Source organism: Colletotrichum gloeosporioides (genome assembly GCF_011800055.1).
Source record: "Colletotrichum gloeosporioides strain Lc1 chromosome Unknown consensus_66, whole genome shotgun sequence".
NCBI classification, from domain to species: Eukaryota; Fungi; Ascomycota; class Sordariomycetes; order Glomerellales; family Glomerellaceae; genus Colletotrichum; species Colletotrichum gloeosporioides.
Genome location: NW_025544711.1, coordinates 1,842,798 through 1,862,034, shown reverse-complemented (window position 1 = coordinate 1,862,034; position 19,237 = coordinate 1,842,798). Strand labels below are relative to the sequence as shown.

The following is a 19,237-nucleotide window of genomic DNA, read 5'->3' as shown; positions in this document are numbered from 1 at the left end:
CCAACTCCACAACTCGGAGACGACCATCGCCAATGACAGCTGTCAGTCGACCAAAGGGTGCGATGGGAATGCCGGGAGATGCAGAGCCTGCCGTCCGCCGTGGACATTGACCGAAGGCACGCCTTTCTTTGATGCTTTCAACAACAGACGACGAGTCTTGCTGTTGACCATGGCCGTGGTGGACGTTCGTTGAAAGTTTGCGACTGATAAGTTTCCCGGGGAAAAGTCGACGATATATGCTCTCCCGGCCAAGTTACTGCGTGCCATCAAGTTCGAGCGGAGGCCCACCGGAAAACTCCCTCATCCAGCTGCCCGCCCTCCCAAGCAAGATCACCACTCCCCAGTCCCCGCCCAGCATGGCAACCGGCAGAGAAAACAGGCCATGGCTGGTGCAGAAGTACGGCGGAACCAGTCTTGGAAAACTCCTCGAGTCGATCTGCAGCAAAATCATCCCATCCTACCTGCAAGACCATAACCTGGTGGTCGTCTGCTCGGCCCTCTCCGGTTCCACAAAGGCCAGTGGCACCACGAGCCTCCTGCTTGAGTGCATTTCCCACGCCGAGGCCGGACTGCCTGCTCAAGCCCAGCTCAACAAGGCCCTTGAACTCGTCCGCGATAACCACGTCAGACTACTCGAGAAGCATCTCGTCAACTCAAATGGTACGAGGAGTGATCTTTGCAGCGACATTTTTGATACCACCAAGAATGTCATCATCAAGGAGTGCGAGAGCTTGAGAGGCTTCCTGCTCGCAGCTCAAATCATCGGGGAATTGTCGCCTCGGGCGAGAGACCGGGTGATAGCACTTGGAGAGAAGCTCGCTTGCAGAGTTGTTGCTGCATACCTAAGCAGCAAAGGCGTCCCAGCCGAGCCGGTCATTCTCGAGGACGTCGTCGAGTCAGTATTTGGCGGAAGCATCTTTGAGCAAAAGACCGCACTCGAAAATCTCGGTCCTAGATTCTACCACCTTCTTGGCGACGAAATTACCAGGAGAATACGAGATTGCGGCGACCATGTGCCAATAGTCACTGGCTTCTTTGGCATCATGCCAGACTCCCTGCTGAAGAACGTGGGAAGGGGGTACTCTGATCTATGCGCTGCGATGTGTGCAGTCGGTACCAAGGCGACGGAGCTTCAGATCTGGAAAGAGGTTGATGGCATCTTTACAGCAGACCCAAGGAAGGTTCCTTCGGCGAGACTACTGTCGACAGTCACGGCAGAAGAGGCGACGGAGCTGACATACTACGGTAGCGAGGTTATACATCCGCTGACCATGGACCAAATAAGATGTGCCAACATACCCCTAAGATTAAAGAACGTCTTCAATCCCACGGGCGCGGGAACGATCATCTATCCCTCACGAACACCTTCGCCGCCTCTTACACCCCCAACACCGACGGACGAAAAGGTGGATGTCAAGGTCCCGCTTCCTTCGATCGACTTCATGCTGGGCAACGGATATCACGGTGACCAGAAAGAGAGGCGTCGACCAACAGCTGTGACCGTCAAGGACTCAATACTGCTTGTCAACGTCGTTTGCAATAGGAACACGAAGTCCCAAGGGTTCTTGTCGGGTGTATTTGATAGACTGGAAGAGGCTGGAATCAAGACTGATCTCGTCACAACGAGCGAGCGCAACGTCAGCCTTGCATTCCAGCATTCGGAGGAAGGGTCCTGCCAACATCAGAGGCTGAGGGTTGAGCTTGAGAAGTTTGGAAAGGTAGGAAAGGCCACGCTTCATCCAAAGACCTCGTCGCTAATAGGCTACGTACCTGCAGGTTGTTATCACGGAGAATATGTCCATCGTTACCGTCATCGGCCACAAGATGAGAAACATGGTTGGAATATCGGCGGAAATCATGTCCGCCTTGGCCGCAGCGAAGATCAACATCTTTCTCGTCAGCCAGGGGGCGAGCGAGATCAACGTTTCGTACGTAAGCCCCACGCGATGCATCACAACCTTGCATTACATTCCTCCCGAGATCCCCATCCCTTCCCTGCCGACCTTCCGTGACGTCCTCCAGCTAACAGAAAATGCTAGACTCGTCGTCAGAGCCGAAGACTCCGTGCTAGCAATGAATGTGATCCATAGCAAAGTCCTCCGCATCCCCACACATTGGGAGCAGGAGAACAACTTCATCAAAGGTGCGGCCGAGCCTCCTCGTCCGAGACATGCCACCGCCGAGTCCTACCGACCGCTTACACCTCCCAGGTCCGTGGCTGTACTGATGCGCCGGCCTGGGCGATCGTTTCGCATCGCGCCGGGCGAGGGAGAACAGGCTGCGTACGAGTACATTGTCAGGCGGTGGTTGAAGAAGCGGAGAGACGTCAGGGTGGTGTCGGGGAGGGAGAATGGGGCGGGGCGCAGCTGAAGTGATGCACTCAGCCGTGTGCCGCGGGAAGATGTTTCTGGTTGAACCTGCATAATACCATATATCATTGTCTTTACATAGCATTCAGACTGGAAGTACAGCATGGGACGGCGTCGTCCGGCATATGGTCGGAGCTTCTGCAGCTTTTTTGTTCTCAACACGGTCATTTGACTCAACTCATACAATTTATACCAACCTTCATATTGTATACAATCTTATCGCACCCCACTGGCTGAGCAACCGCTCGGAGATTCAACTACGTACGATAGCACCACCAAGGGTATTGGCGAACTTGAAATGGCTTTTCTGCCCGAGACCAATTTCGAACGGCATGGCAGCTCATAGTGCAGCTTGTCCGGGAGGGGGACACCACCATAAAAGCTGCTTTCTCATGGGGAGCGTCCTGAGAACAAAGGAAGTGGACTAAAGAGGCTGAAACAGGCGGAAGTACTAGCAACGGCGGCACCACTACATCAACCAGACAACTGGTCTTTGTTCCTGCCGATCTCCTTGCAGTTCCGGTATTACTGCATTTTTTTCGGGACCCAGGTTCTCATGATGGGTTCGGGGATATTTAGACGAAAACCTTGCCAAGGATTAAAAACGCCCAAGCTTGTCGTAAAGAGTGATGCATTTCCCCGGATTCGCGGGGTTATTGCTAAGGGGGCCAACTGGTCTAAAGCTGGCCATCAACTGGGGCAGTGTGGCCTGGGGATATCTTGCAGGGGAGCCAGATGTGTCGATTGAGTGCATTCTCAACTGGGGAAGATCCTCGAGATGTCTGATTGACTCTGGTGTTCACGAAGGTTGGCAGAAAGAGGGTTTCAAGGTAAACTTCTGTCAAAGGAAGGCAGCGAATAGATAGTTGTTAGGATACTTTCCCCAGGCTTTATGTGAGAGTCGATATTTTCAAAGGACAGTGGCAAAGCCCTCCCTAGCAACAATAGCATTGTCCTAGAATAGTCTTCGTCCAAAGCACCATTCACCTTGGCAACCTCACCCACGACCTACAAATACCTATGAACCCTCCCTCCTTCCCACTGAATCTGCATCATATCACACTCCCTTCTCATTGCAGCTGGTCTCAACAAATTCAATTTCGCGTACATATCTCCAACTATTCACTCACACTCCCTTCATAGATAGAACACATAAAACACACAGTCCTTTCTTAACCATGTCTTCTCTCCTCTTCACCTCCCTCTTCACCTCCCTCTTCCTCTCCCTCACATCCGCCCACGTCGTCCTCGAGAACCCCAAACCCTTCAAATTCGTCGCCGACGGCCCGACCAACCCCATCTCCTCCACCGGCGACGACTTCCCCTGCAAAGTGCCCCCGGGCGCCTCCTACATCGTCGACGGCGAACGCACCGTCTACGCCGTCGGCGAGCCGCAGACCGCCACCTTCGCCGGCCAGGCCGTCCACGGCGGCGGCAGCTGCCAGTTCGCCCTCTCGACAGACACGGAGCCGACCAAGCAGTCCACGTGGATGGTCATTCACTCCATCGAGGGCGGCTGCCCCGCGCGCAACCAGAAGGGCAACCTCGAAGGGCCCAATAAAGATGAGTACACCTTTTCCATTCCGCAGGGCATCGCGCCCGGGGAGTATACCTTTGCATGGACGTGGCAGGCGCGCGTGGGCGGGCAGCCGGAGTACTACATGAACTGCGCGCCGATCACGGTCGTGGCGGCGAAGAAGAGGCGCGGCCATGCCCGTGGGGGGTGGGGTGTGTCGAAGCGGCAGACGCAGTTTCCGGAGCTGTTCATGGCGAATATGGGCGAGGTCTCGGGCGGGTGCACGACTAATGAAGCGTTGACGGCGCAGGTTCCTATCAAGTACCCCAACGCGGGGACGTCTGTTGATCATCCTGAGGGCGAGGCTAACTTGTTTGTGCAGCCGTGTGATGGAAACCCCCGGGCCGGCGCCGGTTCCGGGGGTGGCGGGTCGGTTGAACCTCCTGCCGCTTCCGCTTCCGCTTCCTCCGCCGCGCCCGGGGAGGACCAGCCCGAGCCGACTACGTCTTACCAGGACACTCCCCCCGCCGAGCCAACTTCATCCGAGATCGACACCCCTGCCGTCACCTCGCCGCCGGTGGTGAGCACCACCGCCCCCGAGCGCCCGGCCCCGTCATGTGCTGTGCCTGCGATTTCTACCGTCGAGGTGACGGTGACCGTCACAGCTACGATTACGGCACAGGTCCCCGTGGCATCGGGGGCTCCGGACGCGCCGGCGGATGAGGATGATGACGAGAATGAGGCGTGCACGGAGGGGTATCTTACGTGCTTGGAGGACGAGACGCACTTTGCGACGTGTACCGGGGGCGAGTTGACGGCGCCGCAGCCCATTGCGCCTGGGTTCAAGTGTGCGGCTGGGGAGGGAGAGGGGCTGGATATTTCGCCTATTGGGGGGTATTGAGGCGGTGCTGGTCATCGATGACGGTCTTTACAGCGAATGAAAAAGGAGAAGAAGGGAAGGATACAGTCTTTACAGCATACCAAAAAAGCCAGGAGAAGGGAGGAAGCGTACAGTCTTTACAGGACATCAAAGTTCGGGAGAAGGAGGGCATGTGACAGTCTTTACAGTAATTAGTGACCCGAGGAAGGGTATCACGAGACGATTCTGAAATGAAACGAAATTTCAACCACACGCGTAATGGAGACTTCTCTTGACATTGGTTTAGCTAGCTGCGGGAATGGGAACCGGTCCGACAGGTCCGACGCTTGCTCCGACATTGGCCTGATGCATCGTCCTCGGTCCCAGCTTCGAGTGATAGTCTATCGCGGTATGGAACATCTGAAAGTTGGCCCACATGATAATGTCCCCTTCATCCGCCTTGGGAAGCAAGATATACTCTGGCTTCAACACGCGCTCTTGAATCACCTTCAGCCATTCCCGGATCTTGACCACATCATCCACAACAGTCGGCTCCTCGTCCACATTCGACCGCAGGAACATGCGCCGCACGCAGATCCCATGTACCATAAATGCCTTCTCCCCAGTGACGGGGTTCACCCACACCATAGGATACCGCTTCACAGCCTTCTCTTCCCACTCTCCCAGCTCCTCGACCCTCATCTCCTTCCCCTGGCTCACCAGCCCCAGCCCATTCGCATTGCCCTTGCAGTTCCCCATCCACTGGTACGGGTGCGGCGCATACTCCACCCACGAGTGATCCGCGACCTTCCTCTCCTCGTCTGTCATCAGCCCGTACATCTGCACATTGCTAAAAAACGCAGTCAGCCCCGGCTCCACGACCATGCTGCGCCCGCTGCCGTCGTCCCAGTGGACCGTGACCTCGGGCCCCGTCGGGCGCGTGATGCACCGCAGCGTCGTGAACCACGCGGGCTCGCGGTCGTAGAGCGCGGCGTCGATGTGCCAGCGCTGGAAGCGCGTGTGGCCCGCTGCGAAGTCCGCCTCGGACAGGGGCAGGGCGTGGAAGTCGTGCGAGGGCGTGCGGGTGAGAGTCTTGTTGAGCAGGCCGTAGTGGTTTTCGCCCTGGAAGCCTTTGCCGATTACGCGGACGTTTTCGGCGCCCGGGATGGCGAGGACTTCGCGGCCCCTCTGGGACAGGAGTTAGGGGGACATGGGAATTAGGGATGGAAGAAGGAGGGCTTACGGAGAGGAGACCGCCTTTTTCGTTGAAGGTCTTCATGTCACCGTGGCCGTGGACGAGCGGCGCGTCTGGGTCGAGTCTGGTGACGAGTTCCCACTGCTTGATGGGGTGGATGTGCTTCTGCCCTTTGACGACGAGGACTTTGTGTGTCCAGATGGCGTCGTGCAAGGCTTTGACGTCGTCATCTTGTGGGTGGTGTTAGTGATCTGTCATGGAAGACGAGGGACTTGAGACTTACCACTGATGTCATCCAAATCGAGACCCGTGACGACGGCTCCGAAGTTGTGTTTGTCCTTGGGTATCTTCTCCATCTCTGTGAGAGTAAACGTGGGTTTTGCGGTGAGAATTCCCGGAGACATCTTTTCACGCTTTGCAGAGCAATCTCAAGTGATTCAGAGAGGCTGTTGCGAGAGTGCTTAATCAAGGATTTGTTCTTTCCAATTCGATATTCACAGTCTTACAAATAGTCCGAGCAGGGCCTCATCTGATATATCTAAAGCATGCTGTGAGAGCCGGAAAGCTGTATCATTGTCCCGTTCCGAGAGCATCTACCATGCCCAAACTCCAGTGCACGGCTGCACGTCTGACCTTGCACTTACACTCAGTCAACGAATGCTATCGTCCAATGACAGAAAAGATGTATGAGTTTGATAAGCTCGGCCGAGGCTTATCGTACCGTCTGACTGCAACCCCTTGCCACTTCGGCCGAGGTTGGTGATCGATGCGGGGCAACACTGCGATAGCTGGAGTTGCATCGGTGTGGGGGAAGGTCCATTTTATCTTCGGCAAGCAACTGGATCCAGGCTTTGTTCAGTCACGGCCACAATGCTAGGAACAGTCGAGGGAGAGGACTCCAGAGATGATAACTTCGAAGACAAAAAACATTGACTAGGGCCAACAAGAGATGTCATCGCAATATCCAAATGCAGATGGACAGCTTTGATGTTGGGAGTTTCCCAATACTCAGTGTAGGTACCCAACACGGATCGATCGTCGCTGTAGAAGAAGTCATCAACTTAACGGACGCCATATGCAATGAATCCGAGGACTTAGATTTCGGCCCGATCTCCATGTAGGAGACTTTGACCTCGGTTGGTTGCAAAGCCGCAAGCGTCACTATGGACACAATTTCGTGGCGTGGTCAAGTAGGGTGTTCTTCAATTCGACTGATATGTAAAATCAACACGAGCCTTCAACGCAATTGTATCGGTCACGCTGCTGCCTCAAGAGGCCTTGCGCTTGGCAACCCCTGTCCCTGTTCCTCCGCCTTTCTCATCGCAGCCAACTTCTCCTGCGCCGCTTTATACATCCGATTCATTGCGTTCCGATTGAACTCCTCGCCCGTCACCACAGGATACTTCCCCTTCGGACCCTGAATGATCGCATCTTTGCACGGCTGGTTGAAGAATGCAATGCTGAACCGCTCGCCGTAAAAGTCCCCCTCCTCACAGGGTGCCTTTACACGGTGGTAGGTGCTCTTGAAGCGGTCGTCGCTCCAGCTCATGAGCAGGTCTCCAATGTTGCACACGATAACCCCGGGCTCGAGATCGACCTTGGTCCATTCGTCGCCGAGAGCGTGCTCCGTGACGGCCTCGCGGCCGGGGCAGATCTCGAGACCGGAGTAGCCCGGTTTCTGGAAGAGGAGAGTGAGGAAACCCCAGTCGGCATGGGCGCCGGCACGATGGTAAACCTTGCCGTCGTCCAGTTTTGGTGTCTCGTAGTAATGGAGCATACGCAGCGTTGACTGCGAGTTCGGTCGCGCGATGTCGTGCCAATTGATGAAATACTTGTCTTCGAACCCTAGTCCACGAGCGAGACAGATCATGAGCTTTTCCGAGATGTCTTGCACCTTGTACATAAAATCCAGGGTCTTGCCGCGGAATCCGGGGAGAGTGCCATCGTCAAGCCAAAGGCCTTTCATGTTCTCGCCAAACTGGATTTGGTAGGACTCTTTCTGGTCTGCCGCGCCTGTAGAGGGGCGGACTTGCGACAACTTTTCCCATCCGACATTTTGTGGGTTCCAGGGCACCATGGCCTTGGTCTCATCTGGGAGGCGGAAGAACGACTCCGCGGTAGACAGCATGTCCTGGATGTCGGAGTCGGACAGGCCATGGTCCTTGATGGCGAAGAAACCGACGTTTTCGGCGGCCGAGCACAGCTGGGCTGTGATTTCGTCGACGCGGTTATCGAAATCGTATAGAGAAATCTGATGGATGTCACTGACACGTTCTCAAATGGCCCGGAGTCTGGATTTACCTTTGAGATCTCGCGATCGACGTACCTGGTTTGTTTCTCCATAACAAGTCGCTTGCCTGGAATTCGTCAATCGATGGTGTGCGTGTCCAAGGAATAAAGGCAATGCGATCGGTCCGACGATTCAAATTACGCGAGAATGTGACTTGAGCGAGCTGCGTGAAGCACCCGCCGCCCCAAAACTGTCAATTATTGTAGATGGTGCGCTCTGCGGTCAGCTTCGGGGCTGACGTCCGATAAGGTTTACCCCTCCGCAATCTCAGTCGATCTTATCACAGCCACTGATGTTTTCGGCCGAGCTGGCCGGGAGGGCTGGCAGAACACGTATTACATCATGACTTGGAAAGGTAATTGCTTCTCCGTGAAGAGTGAGATTTTGGGGAACGGTAGTAAACAAAAGCTGTTCCCCAGGTACTATGATCGCCCGACATGGCATACGTTGCCGACCGGGTCTAACAAGACGTTGTTAGGGGCTTACGGTCGTTTGTGGTGCCAAAGTCTAAGATGCACGGAGGAGAAACATTTTGATCAATTCTAGGATACTACTAAAGCTACGGCGATATGTCCTCCGTCAAAGCCACATCGCATGTTCAGAATCCTCTCAGGCAGTGGGGTGGTCGCTCGCCGCCACATTACACTGATGCATCACTCGAGGACCGTAAGACTTGGGGAATTCGGTCTGGGATACGTCAGTTCCTGACGTCTTGATTTAAGTTACCCAGGGTCCTTACAATACTATGCCAAAGTGCTCTATTATACCATAGAATAACGTCTTGCTCCTGGTGCGGGTGGGCGTAGATGTTCTCCGGTTGAAGAGCCGGCTTCATGATTCTGTGCATAGTCAGTTGTGCACAAGCTTTCCTGGGTTCGCTGGCAGACTCACTTGTCCAGAAATGCCCTGACCTCTGTCAAATCATCCACAATCGTCTCCTTCCCATCGGGACTATCTTTCAAGTACAACTTGAAGGCACCCTGCCCATGAACCTGGAGCGACTTCTCGCCCGTTTTGGGGTTTGTCCAAACCATCGGATAAATACAAACCTTCTCCTTGTTCCACTTCGGGAGCTGATCTAGCGGCTTCTCAAGGCCCTCCGTCTCAATCAAGTGTCCGAGCCGGGTGCTGTGAGCGCCTGACATCCAGATGAATGCATGAGGGGCGTACTCGATTCGACTGTTCATAACAATCTTGTGAGTTTCTTCGTCGAGAAGCGCCAGGGCTCTGCTGCCAGCTACCATGGCCGTAGCACCGGGGGCCATCTTCATCTCGGTCCCGCTGCCATCCTCCCATCGAACAGTGACATCTGGACCTTTGGGCGTCCGAACCGCTAGTAAGCAGCCTACGCGGGGCGGGGGAATCGCGTAGAGAGCCCCGTCGAAATGCCATTGATAGAACCGAGAGGCGCCAGCTTCACGTTCATCTGCGGGTATATGCGGGGGAAGGTGAAACTCTTCGTGGTCTATGCCTTGGACCTCAAAGCCAGGAGGAAATCCGTAGTGGTTGTCAGGCAACGGTCCGCGACCAAGGATATGGACTTGGGGCTGGTCGGGGATCGCAGGGCGTTTCGGGATGCCGAAGAAGTCAACGCCGTTGTGGTGGACGAGGAAGGGATCTTTGCCGTGCGCGAAACCTCCAGTCTTCTCATCAGGATCAAAACTGTTCCATTTGTTACCAGCCCGAGAAGGAATTGATGTAGTAGTTCACACACTTCGAAGTCAACTTGTACTGCTGCTGCGGCTTCAGCATCTCTGGCTGCTCCTTCAAGACAAGAAGCTTGTATTTGTGCAGCGCATCTGAAATGAGCTCGAAGTCCGCGTCATTGAAGTTGTTGAGATCGATGCCATAAATCTCGGCGCCAAAGTCGACTTTGCTTGATTTCGCATGCGCTATGGGGACTACACGGCCGCTTGTAGCTTGAGCATGCGGGAGAGTGAAGTGGACTTTCTGAGGATCTAGGCAGGTTGCCTCTTCGGTGACAACAGACGTGATGACCATGTTGAATTCTCGTTGGAACAATGAATAGTTCTAATCTGTTGAGTTGAGAAAGTTTAGGGACGAATTCTGATCGCTAGCCGGGTTGTTTTCTTAACTGCCGCTTCTTGTATTAGACTGATGGTATTGGCAATATCACTGACCAAAAAATGCAGCCAACCCAGCACGAGAACTTTACATACTGGTGTGGTTCTATCGGAATCGGACGTCAATCTTATCAATCAGTCAAAATGAGACAGTTTGGGCCCGGCCGAACCCAGGGGTGGGGCTTGAACTTCCTCGGCCGAGGTAACAGGGGGCTGATTATTCTGCGGGACGACTAACCTGCACAAGAGGATGGCAATGTAAGCTATTTTGCTTGCGATTCAGATTTATTTCAACAAAGATATCTGAACCAAGACACAGAGATCTTTGCCAAAATTGTAGCCTTCACCATGACGACTTCAGCGTTAACCTCATGCTACATCACCACCTCATCGGGGACCAAGACTCACTACCTCCTCGCCGGCGACCGATCTGGACCGCCCCTCGTCTGCCTCCACGGTCTAGGAGGCTCGACTGAAACTTTCTTAAGACTCTTGCCAGTTTTACCCAGTTCCTGCAACATTGCCTTGGTTGACTTTCAAGGTTTCGGCAAGACACCGCTGGCCGATCGAACGAAAAAGCTCACAATCGCCGGCCATGTCGCCGACCTACATGATCTCCTCGCATCTCTCCAAGATTCTCCCCACAAGAAAAGGAAGATCAGCAAAACCATCATCATCGGCCACTCCCTTGGCGCCATCGTCGCGCTGCACTACGCAGCCCAGCATCCCGACACGATTGCCGGCCTCGTCCTCCTCGGTCCCGGTCGAGCCATCGGACATATCCCTGCAGCCCGCCATCGCATGCTTGACCTCGCTGCAGACGTGAGGGAGAAGGGAATACTGTTTGGAGCGGAAATGGCAATCAAGTCGAACTTCTACGAGGACACACCCGACCGCTCGGCCGACCCTGTGGCGCGAGATGCTGTCCGCGAAATAGTTGCGGCATCGGATCCGGAGGGATATGCTCAGACGTGCGAGGCGCTTGTAGACTTGGAGCATGCGGACCCTGACTATGCGGTCATCAAGTGTCCCGCCGTCTTCATTGCCGGAGACAAGGACACGATTAGTCCTGCTGAACGATCTCAGGAGCTTAGCAAACTATTGGGTGGAGAAAGCTGGGTTGAAGTTGCGAAGAGTGGACACCAGCCAATCCTCGAGGATTTGAAAGCTGTAGAGCAAGCTTTCACAAAGCTACTTGAGAAGGTGAGGATCTAGATAAGGCTTGTGAGAGGAATGAACTAAAATTCAACCTAATCGAATTTCCTTCTGGCGGTTTTTTCCAGAGAGCGGTTGACCTCTGCGAAGGGGATATACCCGGGATTCGTCGCCATAAAGTTCAAATCGATGGCAAGCTGGCGTTCTGTAAATGGTTGTCGAAGGGCTTCGATATGCGGGCAAATAGAGACAACGGGGTCGACGAGGATAATACTAATAACAATCGTAGGGATAGTAAAGTTGATGGGGGCTGGTAACATAGGGACTATATAGCATATGCGACAGTTCGTTGAAACGTGCCTAATTCTTTCTCATATTCGCGCGACTTTATTTACTATGTACTAAGTTACTGTAATTGAGGACGATAGTAAATGGGGTTAAGAGTGCAGAGGTAATAATAACGAGGGACGACAGCAACGACGATAACGATGATAACGACGATAACAAAGACAAGAACGATGATAATAGTTATATAGAAATCTTTGGACAAAAGGAAAAATAGACAGTCTCTATGTTAAGTCTAACTTCTATTGGGAAGGGGGAATTCGACGAGCTACTAATATAACTATAGAGTGTCAAGGCATAGAAAAGCAGTCGTGGTTCACAAGGTATAAGAGGTTCTCGAAACTGTTGGCGCCGTCTAGTCCCGCCGTATTAAATGAGTAACCTATAGGGGGTTCGATGATGTGGCCAGCGTCTTCCCGGCCAGGTTCGCCCACATTATCGCTCTCTTGAGGATTCTCAACCTGTACGCCCGCTGGTGATTGCTGTTGACCGGCAGAACGAGATGAACCAGCCGACTGACCGCTGGCCGTGCCTACAGAGAATGTCTTCACGAATCCTGTAAGGTCGAACTTATATCCCGATCTGATGTTTCGGGGGCTGTCTGCATTGGATGAGACGAAAGTGTCATCATGTCTCCTACGCTTTCGCCCTTGATTTGGGGCCCCACTCGTTGAACCAACTTTGGAAACCTCCGCTAACAACGCACCCAGCAGCTTGATACCCCTTACGGCAATCATGCTATTTTGGTGATAATGTAGTATCTCAACGACGCTCTCAGCAAGCTGCTTGTGCTGGGCTGATTCCCTGTCGTTGGGGTCTCGGTGAAGAACGTCCAGCAGAAGTATGACCGACGCGGCAACTGAGAATGCTTGGTGTATCCAGAGCGTTGGTCCATCCTCCTCTGCAACACACTTGTACTCTTTGATGATGGTCTTTGAAGCTGCAAGACACGTCCGGCGGGTGAATGCGAAAGCGGGGTTGGTAAAACTGTCAGAAAGGAATGATCGGTGGATCATTATGATCTTATGACCGGAGCTGATTGCCAGAGCACGACGAGCCCAAGGAATCCAACAGGGCCATTGCGGGTCGATGGGAACATGCGAAAGGAACATCGGTCTCTCCGTCGTCACAAGAGTACGAAGGCGAGCATCCCAAGCCAAAACCTGCTCATATCGAGTATAAGGAGTGTTTCGAACCATCAAATCATCTTGAAGTTGGGGAATAATAGAGGCGACCTCGCAAAGAAATCGGCAATAGCTCGTAATGGTCGGGGTGTCCACTGGTAATGGCAGCAAATCTTGATCATGGCAGTTCAATGGTGGCTCGGAAGTCGAGTACAGTGGATTGATCAAATAGCTTTCGGAGAACGGTATTCCAAACCAGTCCTGGCTACACAGCTGACACCAGACCCGTCTACCAATCTCCCTATCGATCGTATTGCGAGTTGTCTCACTGCCTAGACGGTGAAGACCAAGTGACTGGGCTATGCGAACAGCTGCTGCAAGCTGGATGCTTTGAGAACTGCTGAATCCCAGAAGATGGGCGGAGATGGTGCTTGTTGCAATAGCTTGGCAGGATAGGATGCTCAGATTGGCGGTATAGTCAGCTCGGTTCAAGCACGTCAAGACCACGCCAAACCAACGCTTAGACAGAGTTCTCCGTTCCGGATCGCGGAAGCCCCAGGATTGCAGGGTAGCCGATGGGCAGCAGACCAGACTTCCTGTCATGATGGAAAAGAGAAGAGCAACCCATTGCAGATTGACGCCGGGTCTGTCAATCATGCCGCCATAATCAGCATAGAAGGCTTCCAGTTGGTCGCGGAAACTCGGTGCGAAGAATGAGCCATGATACCAAAGTAGACACTCCTCGTGGTATTGAACAAGCTGCCAGACCTGTTGCGGACTTGGGAGCAGTAGCTGAATGACAGAAAGCTGAGAGCAATCTCCAAAAGGATCGGTCGCAGACTCTAAGGCGTGAGATCCTTTATCCCAGACATCGCCGGAAGCCGTTCCGACAGCCAAAGTAGCCTCGGGCGAGACAGTGGAATGATATTCGGGATCCTTGTGTCGTCCCCACGCTAGAAACTCCAGAATAGACGCAGCGTCTTTCATGACGGCATCGCTGCTGTCAAGTCGGTTGCTCTGAACTTCCGACTGATGCGTTATAGACTCGGGCGGATTCAAAGTTGGATCAAGGTGCAGCACTTCATGGGAAGATTCCTCGTCTTCTGCATGTGAAGAGTTGTGCTGTAATGCTGTGCCGGAAGTAGCTTTCTGCACCTGGGCTTCAAGTTCGGCTATCCTGCGGTGGAGAATATGGAGTTGTCGGGCGGCGTCCGACGGCGATCGATGTTGAGGGGAGGCTCGGGAATCTACTACTGTGGACGAGTCCGTATCGGCTGACCCGAGAACGCACGCATCCTGTTCGCCTCTAAAAGTATGGATTGCACAAGTTAGCATCCCGCTCAGCAAGTTCTTCCAGGACAACGACCGAGACATTCGATGCCTCCCCCGTAGGCTACTCTACCTTCGGACACAGTTGCTACATGGCACAGTCTTGCTGCATTTCACCTTCCTTCGTGTACAGGACGCGCAAGCCAGTCGGTTGCGACTGTTTGATACCAACGAAGCAGATGCTGACATATTACGTGGAATGTTAAGAGTTGCCGAAAAGAAGTCCTCGCGGACCAGATACGGGCAAGTAGAACAAAAGCTCAAGCTTCATGCATCAACACTGGCAATCGCCTTTGCCCAGTGCCTTTGCTCTGATTGCCTCCTGCGTTATCTTGGGGGGATGAACCAACGGCATCAGAGATTAGGATCTCAAACTCCGCCATTGGTTCTGGCTAGCTCTAGGGTGTGACGGCCCCGCTTTCCGATGGCCGGGGATGGTCAAAGATGGAGTCGTCGATAGCACCCCGGCCGAGGTCTGCATACAAATCGTCCTTATCTCCACCCACTCCCAATTCAATTCAACTCTATCTGCAAGGATTCGCGATTGGCTGCAATCGCGTACAGCATGCAAGCCGGACTTGCTGCTTGAAATACTGCCTGCAGGCTCACGAGCATGGCGTAATCACGTCTGACCGGCAGGTCTTCGACCGTCATTCATCTCTGATTAGGATCCTTCACCTTACTTTCTTCCAAGAGCTGCTAATGTTCGTGAGCTTGTCAGTCTTTCGAGTAAGACGGTCACGATGGAAAATATGACTTACCGAGAACGTGGCCAAGCTGCCAAAGAAAAGATCAAGCTTCGGCTTACTGAGCCCACAAGCTGGAAACTTGCAAAGCAGGAGAGCAGCATCGCGCCCCCTGAGGTATGGACGAACGCGGACATGGACCCCGTGCCTCCGGAAAGGCGAACGTGGGGCAAAGGGGCTTTCATCACGTACTGGTTCTCGGATCTTGTAACCATCTCGACCTGGAACACTGGCGCGGCTATCGTGACAACTGGTAAGATGGCCATGCTGTTTTCTTCACCAATTCTCAACACCAGGCTAACCTTCCGTTCAAGGCCTTTCCGCTACCGATGCCATCCTGATTGTTCTGGTTGCCGGCATTTGCAATGCTATTCCAACAGTCCTAAACGGGGCAATTGGATCTGATCTACATATTCCCTTCCCAATTGCCTCTCGGGCTAGCTTTGGCTATTGGTTCAGCTACTTTGCCGTTGTAAGCCGTGGCATATTAGCTATGTTCTGGTTCGGCGTGCAGACAGCTGGCGGTGCGACATGCGTGACCTCTGTGAGTATGGCCGAGAAATTTGGGCGGTCCTTGTCTGACAATGCTGCTAGGTAATCGCTGCCATCTGGCCTAGTTTCAAAGACATCCCCAATCACCTCCCTGCTTCAGCCGGTCTTACCACAGTGGGAATGATATCCTATCTGATCTTCTGGCTGATCCAATTCCCCCTGCTTCTGATTCCGACGCATAAGCTGCAAAAGATGTTTTGGGTGAAGACAGTTCTTACGCCTCCAATGGCCCTCGCAATGGTAAGTTGTCATGAATAATTGTCGTGGTGCGATTCTGACAGAATCCTTCAAGGTCATATGGATTTCACTTCGTGCTGGTGGTGGGGGTGACTTCTTTAACAAGCCTAGTCAAGTTCACGGTGCAGAGCGTGCATGGCTCTGGCTTTCTAATCTTGTGAGCGAATTTTGATCATCGTTTGTGTTCATGAATGCTAAGTTTCCTGCAGACAAGCGTTACCGGTGGTTACAGCACTCTCGCCGTGAATATTGCCGACTTTTCTCGCTTCAGCAAAGAAACACGTTCCCAGGTGTGGCAGTTGCCTGTTATACCCTTCTTCAAGACCATTGTTGCTCTCTTCGGTGTTATCTCCGCTTCTGCCGCTCAAGAAATATGGGGAGTAACGTACTGGACGCCGCTCGAGATCATTAGTACGTGGCAAAACACTGCTGGTGGAAGAGCTGCAGGATTCATTTGCGCCTCAATTTGGCTACTTGCGCAGATCAGCGTCAACATCAGCGCAAATGCCGTCTCTTTCGCCAACGATATTACAACGGTGGCACCGAAGTGGTTCAATATCCGTCGCGGTACCGTGTTCGTCGCTTTCATTGGCGGCTGGGCCCTTTGCCCATGGATCATCGTTGCCTCCGGCAAGGCTTTTCTCAACTTCATGAGTGCCTATGCCATCTTCATGGCCCCAATGGCAGGTATTCTGTTCACAGACTATTGGCTCATCAAGGGGAAGAGGTACGATGTCCCTGCTCTCTACAATCCAAACGGCATATACAGTTACGGCAAATACGGCAGCAACTGGCGAGCTGCCCTGACGATGGTTCTGGTGATCATCCCAGTCATGCCTGGGCTGGCCGCAAAGGTGTCGCCAACATCTGTTCATATTGATAAAGGTTTAGCGAATTTGTTCAGTTTCAACTGGTTGTATGGATTCTTCTTGTCTATTTTCATCTATTACTTCTCCAACCTTTTCTTCCCTCACAAGCCTACACTTCTCTCCTATGTTGTGACTGGTTTTGGGGACATCGTCCATGGCGTTGAAGCAGATCCGGAGAGCCACACTATGGAAGGCAAAGGAAAGGTGGGAACGGAAGTGGATAGTACAACTAAGGACATCTAGGTTGAAGAGAGGTATGTGAATTGGAAGTATTTGTAAGGGCCTTATTTCAAATACACAATGAGCTTTCGCAGCTTCGAGCGACGAATATATCTTACTTATCCCAGATGATGCTATTGGGTGTGACGATACCCGAGTCCGACTAAAAGCGTTCAGCCCATTTTATTTCTTAGATCAAGGGCAAGAAAAAAAAGGTGAGTTTGCAGAATATCGGGTCTGGAGCAGAATACAAAATTAGGAGACTGGATGCTCAAGTTTCCAACGATTACTGCATGACAGGTGACAATATTCCATGTAGCCTTTGTGAAATGGAGCTTCGACGATCAAACACATGGTTCTAACAGACGACTTAACCTGACCATACCGTGTTTAATGACTGTGGATGTTCGGAGTATGCCAGGCTTCATGAAACGACTACGATTCAGCAATTGCATTCCCTCTGGATTCAATTACCAGAGTCTCCAAAAGCGTGCGGTTTTGTCCGGTTGGCGCTAGCGACGGGATGCCTTACTCTTCAATCAAACAAATACGAAACGCCTAACGGCATGAATGAGATACTTTCAGACGAGTAAACATTTCGAGTCCCTCATTGCATTGTCCGGGATTCCCGGACCGTAGCTCAAACCCCACAAAGTCAACTTGGACCTCGGGCCGCCCCAGCGCATTTTTGGCAGCAGACTACACTCTTGACGTACGAAGCCGTCGCACTGGCCGACACGCACGGCTTGTGAATCTCAAAAGCGGTTAGCGCTTTGAAGATTCAACCGCGTATAAAGTCATCAGTCATTTGGAATGAGACGTCGGTGTGTGATCGACGTGCAACGGCAGGCTGCCCGGATCTACAACACCACCCGACAATGGCTGCTACGGATACAGACGAACTAGCGAGAGGCTATACCCTCGTGAACGATACTCAGTTCAACACAGGCCTGTTCCTCCTTGACAGACTGAAAGTAGGCCCAGGCATGCGTGTTCTCGATGTCGGCTGCGGACCAGGCAACCTCACAGCTCACATCGCAGACATAGTCGGCTCGGAGGGTCACGTTGACGGTGTAGACCCCAGCAAAGAGCGCCTTGCCCTTGCCCACGAAATAGCATGGCCCAACTTGTCGTTCCACGTGGGAACAGCCGAGGATCTGTCGCAATTCAAGACGGCTACTTACGACATCGTTTTCGTCAACTCCACGTTCCATTGGGTACAGGACCAGCCTGCGGCAATTGCGGAGTTTGCTAGGGTGCTGAGACCCGGCGGCCGACTTGGGATGTCTGGCGGCTCCGGGGATTACAAGGCAGCACACGAAAAGATCAAAGAGGAAGTCCTTGGCAGAGAGCCGTACAGAAAATATCCAGTTATCAGCGGACCGAAGTTTATCAAACAGAAAGACCTGGAGCAGCTCTTAGGTGATGCGGGATTTAAGGAGACAACTTTTGTCATAAACAAGATTGTTAAGACAGCGGAAAACGGAGAAGCCATGATCAATTGGTTAGACTCAAGTTCGTCAGGAAAGACCTATGGTGGCGTTCCAGTTGAGTTGCGATCCAAGGTGCGGGAAGAGATGAAGCAGGAATGGGAGAAGCTCACGACGAAAGACGGCATTCACATGGACATGCAGTTATTGGTTACAGTAGCCACTAGAGGATAGAAGGCTAACATGAGTTCGTGTCTCTAAAAGATCCAGGTTTTGCACAGGATTGACGATAATGCTAAAATTCGATGAATGTCTGTATCTGCTCCAGTTCAAGTTATCATTCGCGCGTAAACATGTCTATAGCCTTACACTCCGTTGCGTTGACAGCGTCCGCCCCCCCTTTTTTTCCCTGCTTATACAAAAACATAAAAAAAAGCTAATTTTACGCTATAATACGTATTTATCTATATCGCATATAAAACGTACTAAATCTATTACTAGTACCTTAATTAGTATTAATTATTATAGTTATAGTAGTATTTAAATATATTATTATATAATAGAGATATAAAGTATATATTTAATACCTCTATAGTAGTTAATTTATTTATAGAAGTATTACTAACTTAGCTAGTTACTTTATTCCTATACTAATTAACTAGTAAAAGGTATATTTACTATTATTAGAGTTTATAGTAATATTTACTAAAGAATAGAAGAAGAGACTTATAGTATAGCTTTATATATCTATTTAGTATATAGTTTATATAACTCTAAGTAATATAAAAATATACTAAGAGACTTAATATAGTTTTTTAAAATAAATAGCTTTAGTAATTAATAAGAGTAATAAATCTCCTAATAACTTAGTTTATTTATAATATTAAAAAAGAGTTTATTACTATATAGATTATACTT

At 51.9% G+C, this 19,237-nt stretch overlaps 7 protein-coding genes across 7 annotated transcripts; 5 read left to right on the top strand and 2 right to left on the bottom strand.

Annotated features, from left to right (window-relative positions):
• Positions 1-356: 356 nt before the first annotated feature.
• Positions 357-2,370, top strand: GCG54_00015148 (putative aspartokinase; the record flags this gene model as incomplete). Its single annotated transcript, XM_045414963.1, has 2 exons — positions 357-1,718; positions 1,762-2,370. 2 exons carry the CDS (start codon positions 357-359, stop codon positions 2,368-2,370), a joined length of 1,971 nt encoding a protein of 656 aa, XP_045261085.1.
• Positions 2,371-3,547: 1,177 nt separating this feature from the next.
• GCG54_00015147 (uncharacterized protein) lies at positions 3,548-4,786 on the top strand (the record flags this gene model as incomplete). The annotated part of the gene is made up of 1 exon (XM_045414962.1): positions 3,548-4,786. One exon carries the CDS (start codon positions 3,548-3,550, stop codon positions 4,784-4,786), a length of 1,239 nt encoding a protein of 412 aa, XP_045261084.1.
• Positions 4,787-5,047: 261 nt separating this feature from the next.
• GCG54_00015146 (putative dioxygenase) lies at positions 5,048-10,230 on the bottom strand (the record flags this gene model as incomplete). Its single annotated transcript, XM_045414961.1, is given in 8 exon segments — positions 5,048-5,932; positions 5,988-6,169; positions 6,223-6,297; positions 6,312-6,343; positions 7,199-8,190; positions 8,969-9,068; positions 9,121-9,891; positions 9,944-10,230. 8 exon segments carry the CDS (start codon positions 10,228-10,230, stop codon positions 5,048-5,050), a joined length of 3,324 nt encoding a protein of 1,107 aa, XP_045261083.1.
• Positions 10,231-10,457: 227 nt separating this feature from the next.
• GCG54_00015145 (Pimeloyl-[acyl-carrier protein] methyl ester esterase) lies at positions 10,458-11,528 on the top strand (the record flags this gene model as incomplete). The annotated part of the gene is made up of 2 exons (XM_045414960.1): positions 10,458-10,515; positions 10,633-11,528. The coding sequence occupies 2 exons, from the start codon at positions 10,458-10,460 to the stop codon at positions 11,526-11,528; spliced, it is 954 nt and encodes a 317-aa protein (XP_045261082.1).
• Positions 11,529-12,103: 575 nt separating this feature from the next.
• Positions 12,104-13,924, bottom strand: GCG54_00015144 (uncharacterized protein; the record flags this gene model as incomplete). The annotated part of the gene is made up of 1 exon (XM_045414959.1): positions 12,104-13,924. One exon carries the CDS (start codon positions 13,922-13,924, stop codon positions 12,104-12,106), a length of 1,821 nt encoding a protein of 606 aa, XP_045261081.1.
• Positions 13,925-15,009: 1,085 nt separating this feature from the next.
• On the top strand, positions 15,010-16,913 carry GCG54_00015143 (putative permease; the record flags this gene model as incomplete). The annotated part of the gene is made up of 5 exons (XM_045414958.1): positions 15,010-15,265; positions 15,327-15,556; positions 15,607-15,804; positions 15,857-15,958; positions 16,011-16,913. 5 exons carry the CDS (start codon positions 15,010-15,012, stop codon positions 16,911-16,913), a joined length of 1,689 nt encoding a protein of 562 aa, XP_045261080.1.
• An 854-nt stretch (positions 16,914-17,767) lies between these two features.
• Positions 17,768-18,553, top strand: GCG54_00015142 (putative methyltransferase MT3445; the record flags this gene model as incomplete). The annotated part of the gene is made up of 1 exon (XM_045414957.1): positions 17,768-18,553. The coding sequence occupies one exon, from the start codon at positions 17,768-17,770 to the stop codon at positions 18,551-18,553; it is 786 nt and encodes a 261-aa protein (XP_045261079.1).
• Between the last annotated feature and the right edge of the window lie 684 nt (positions 18,554-19,237).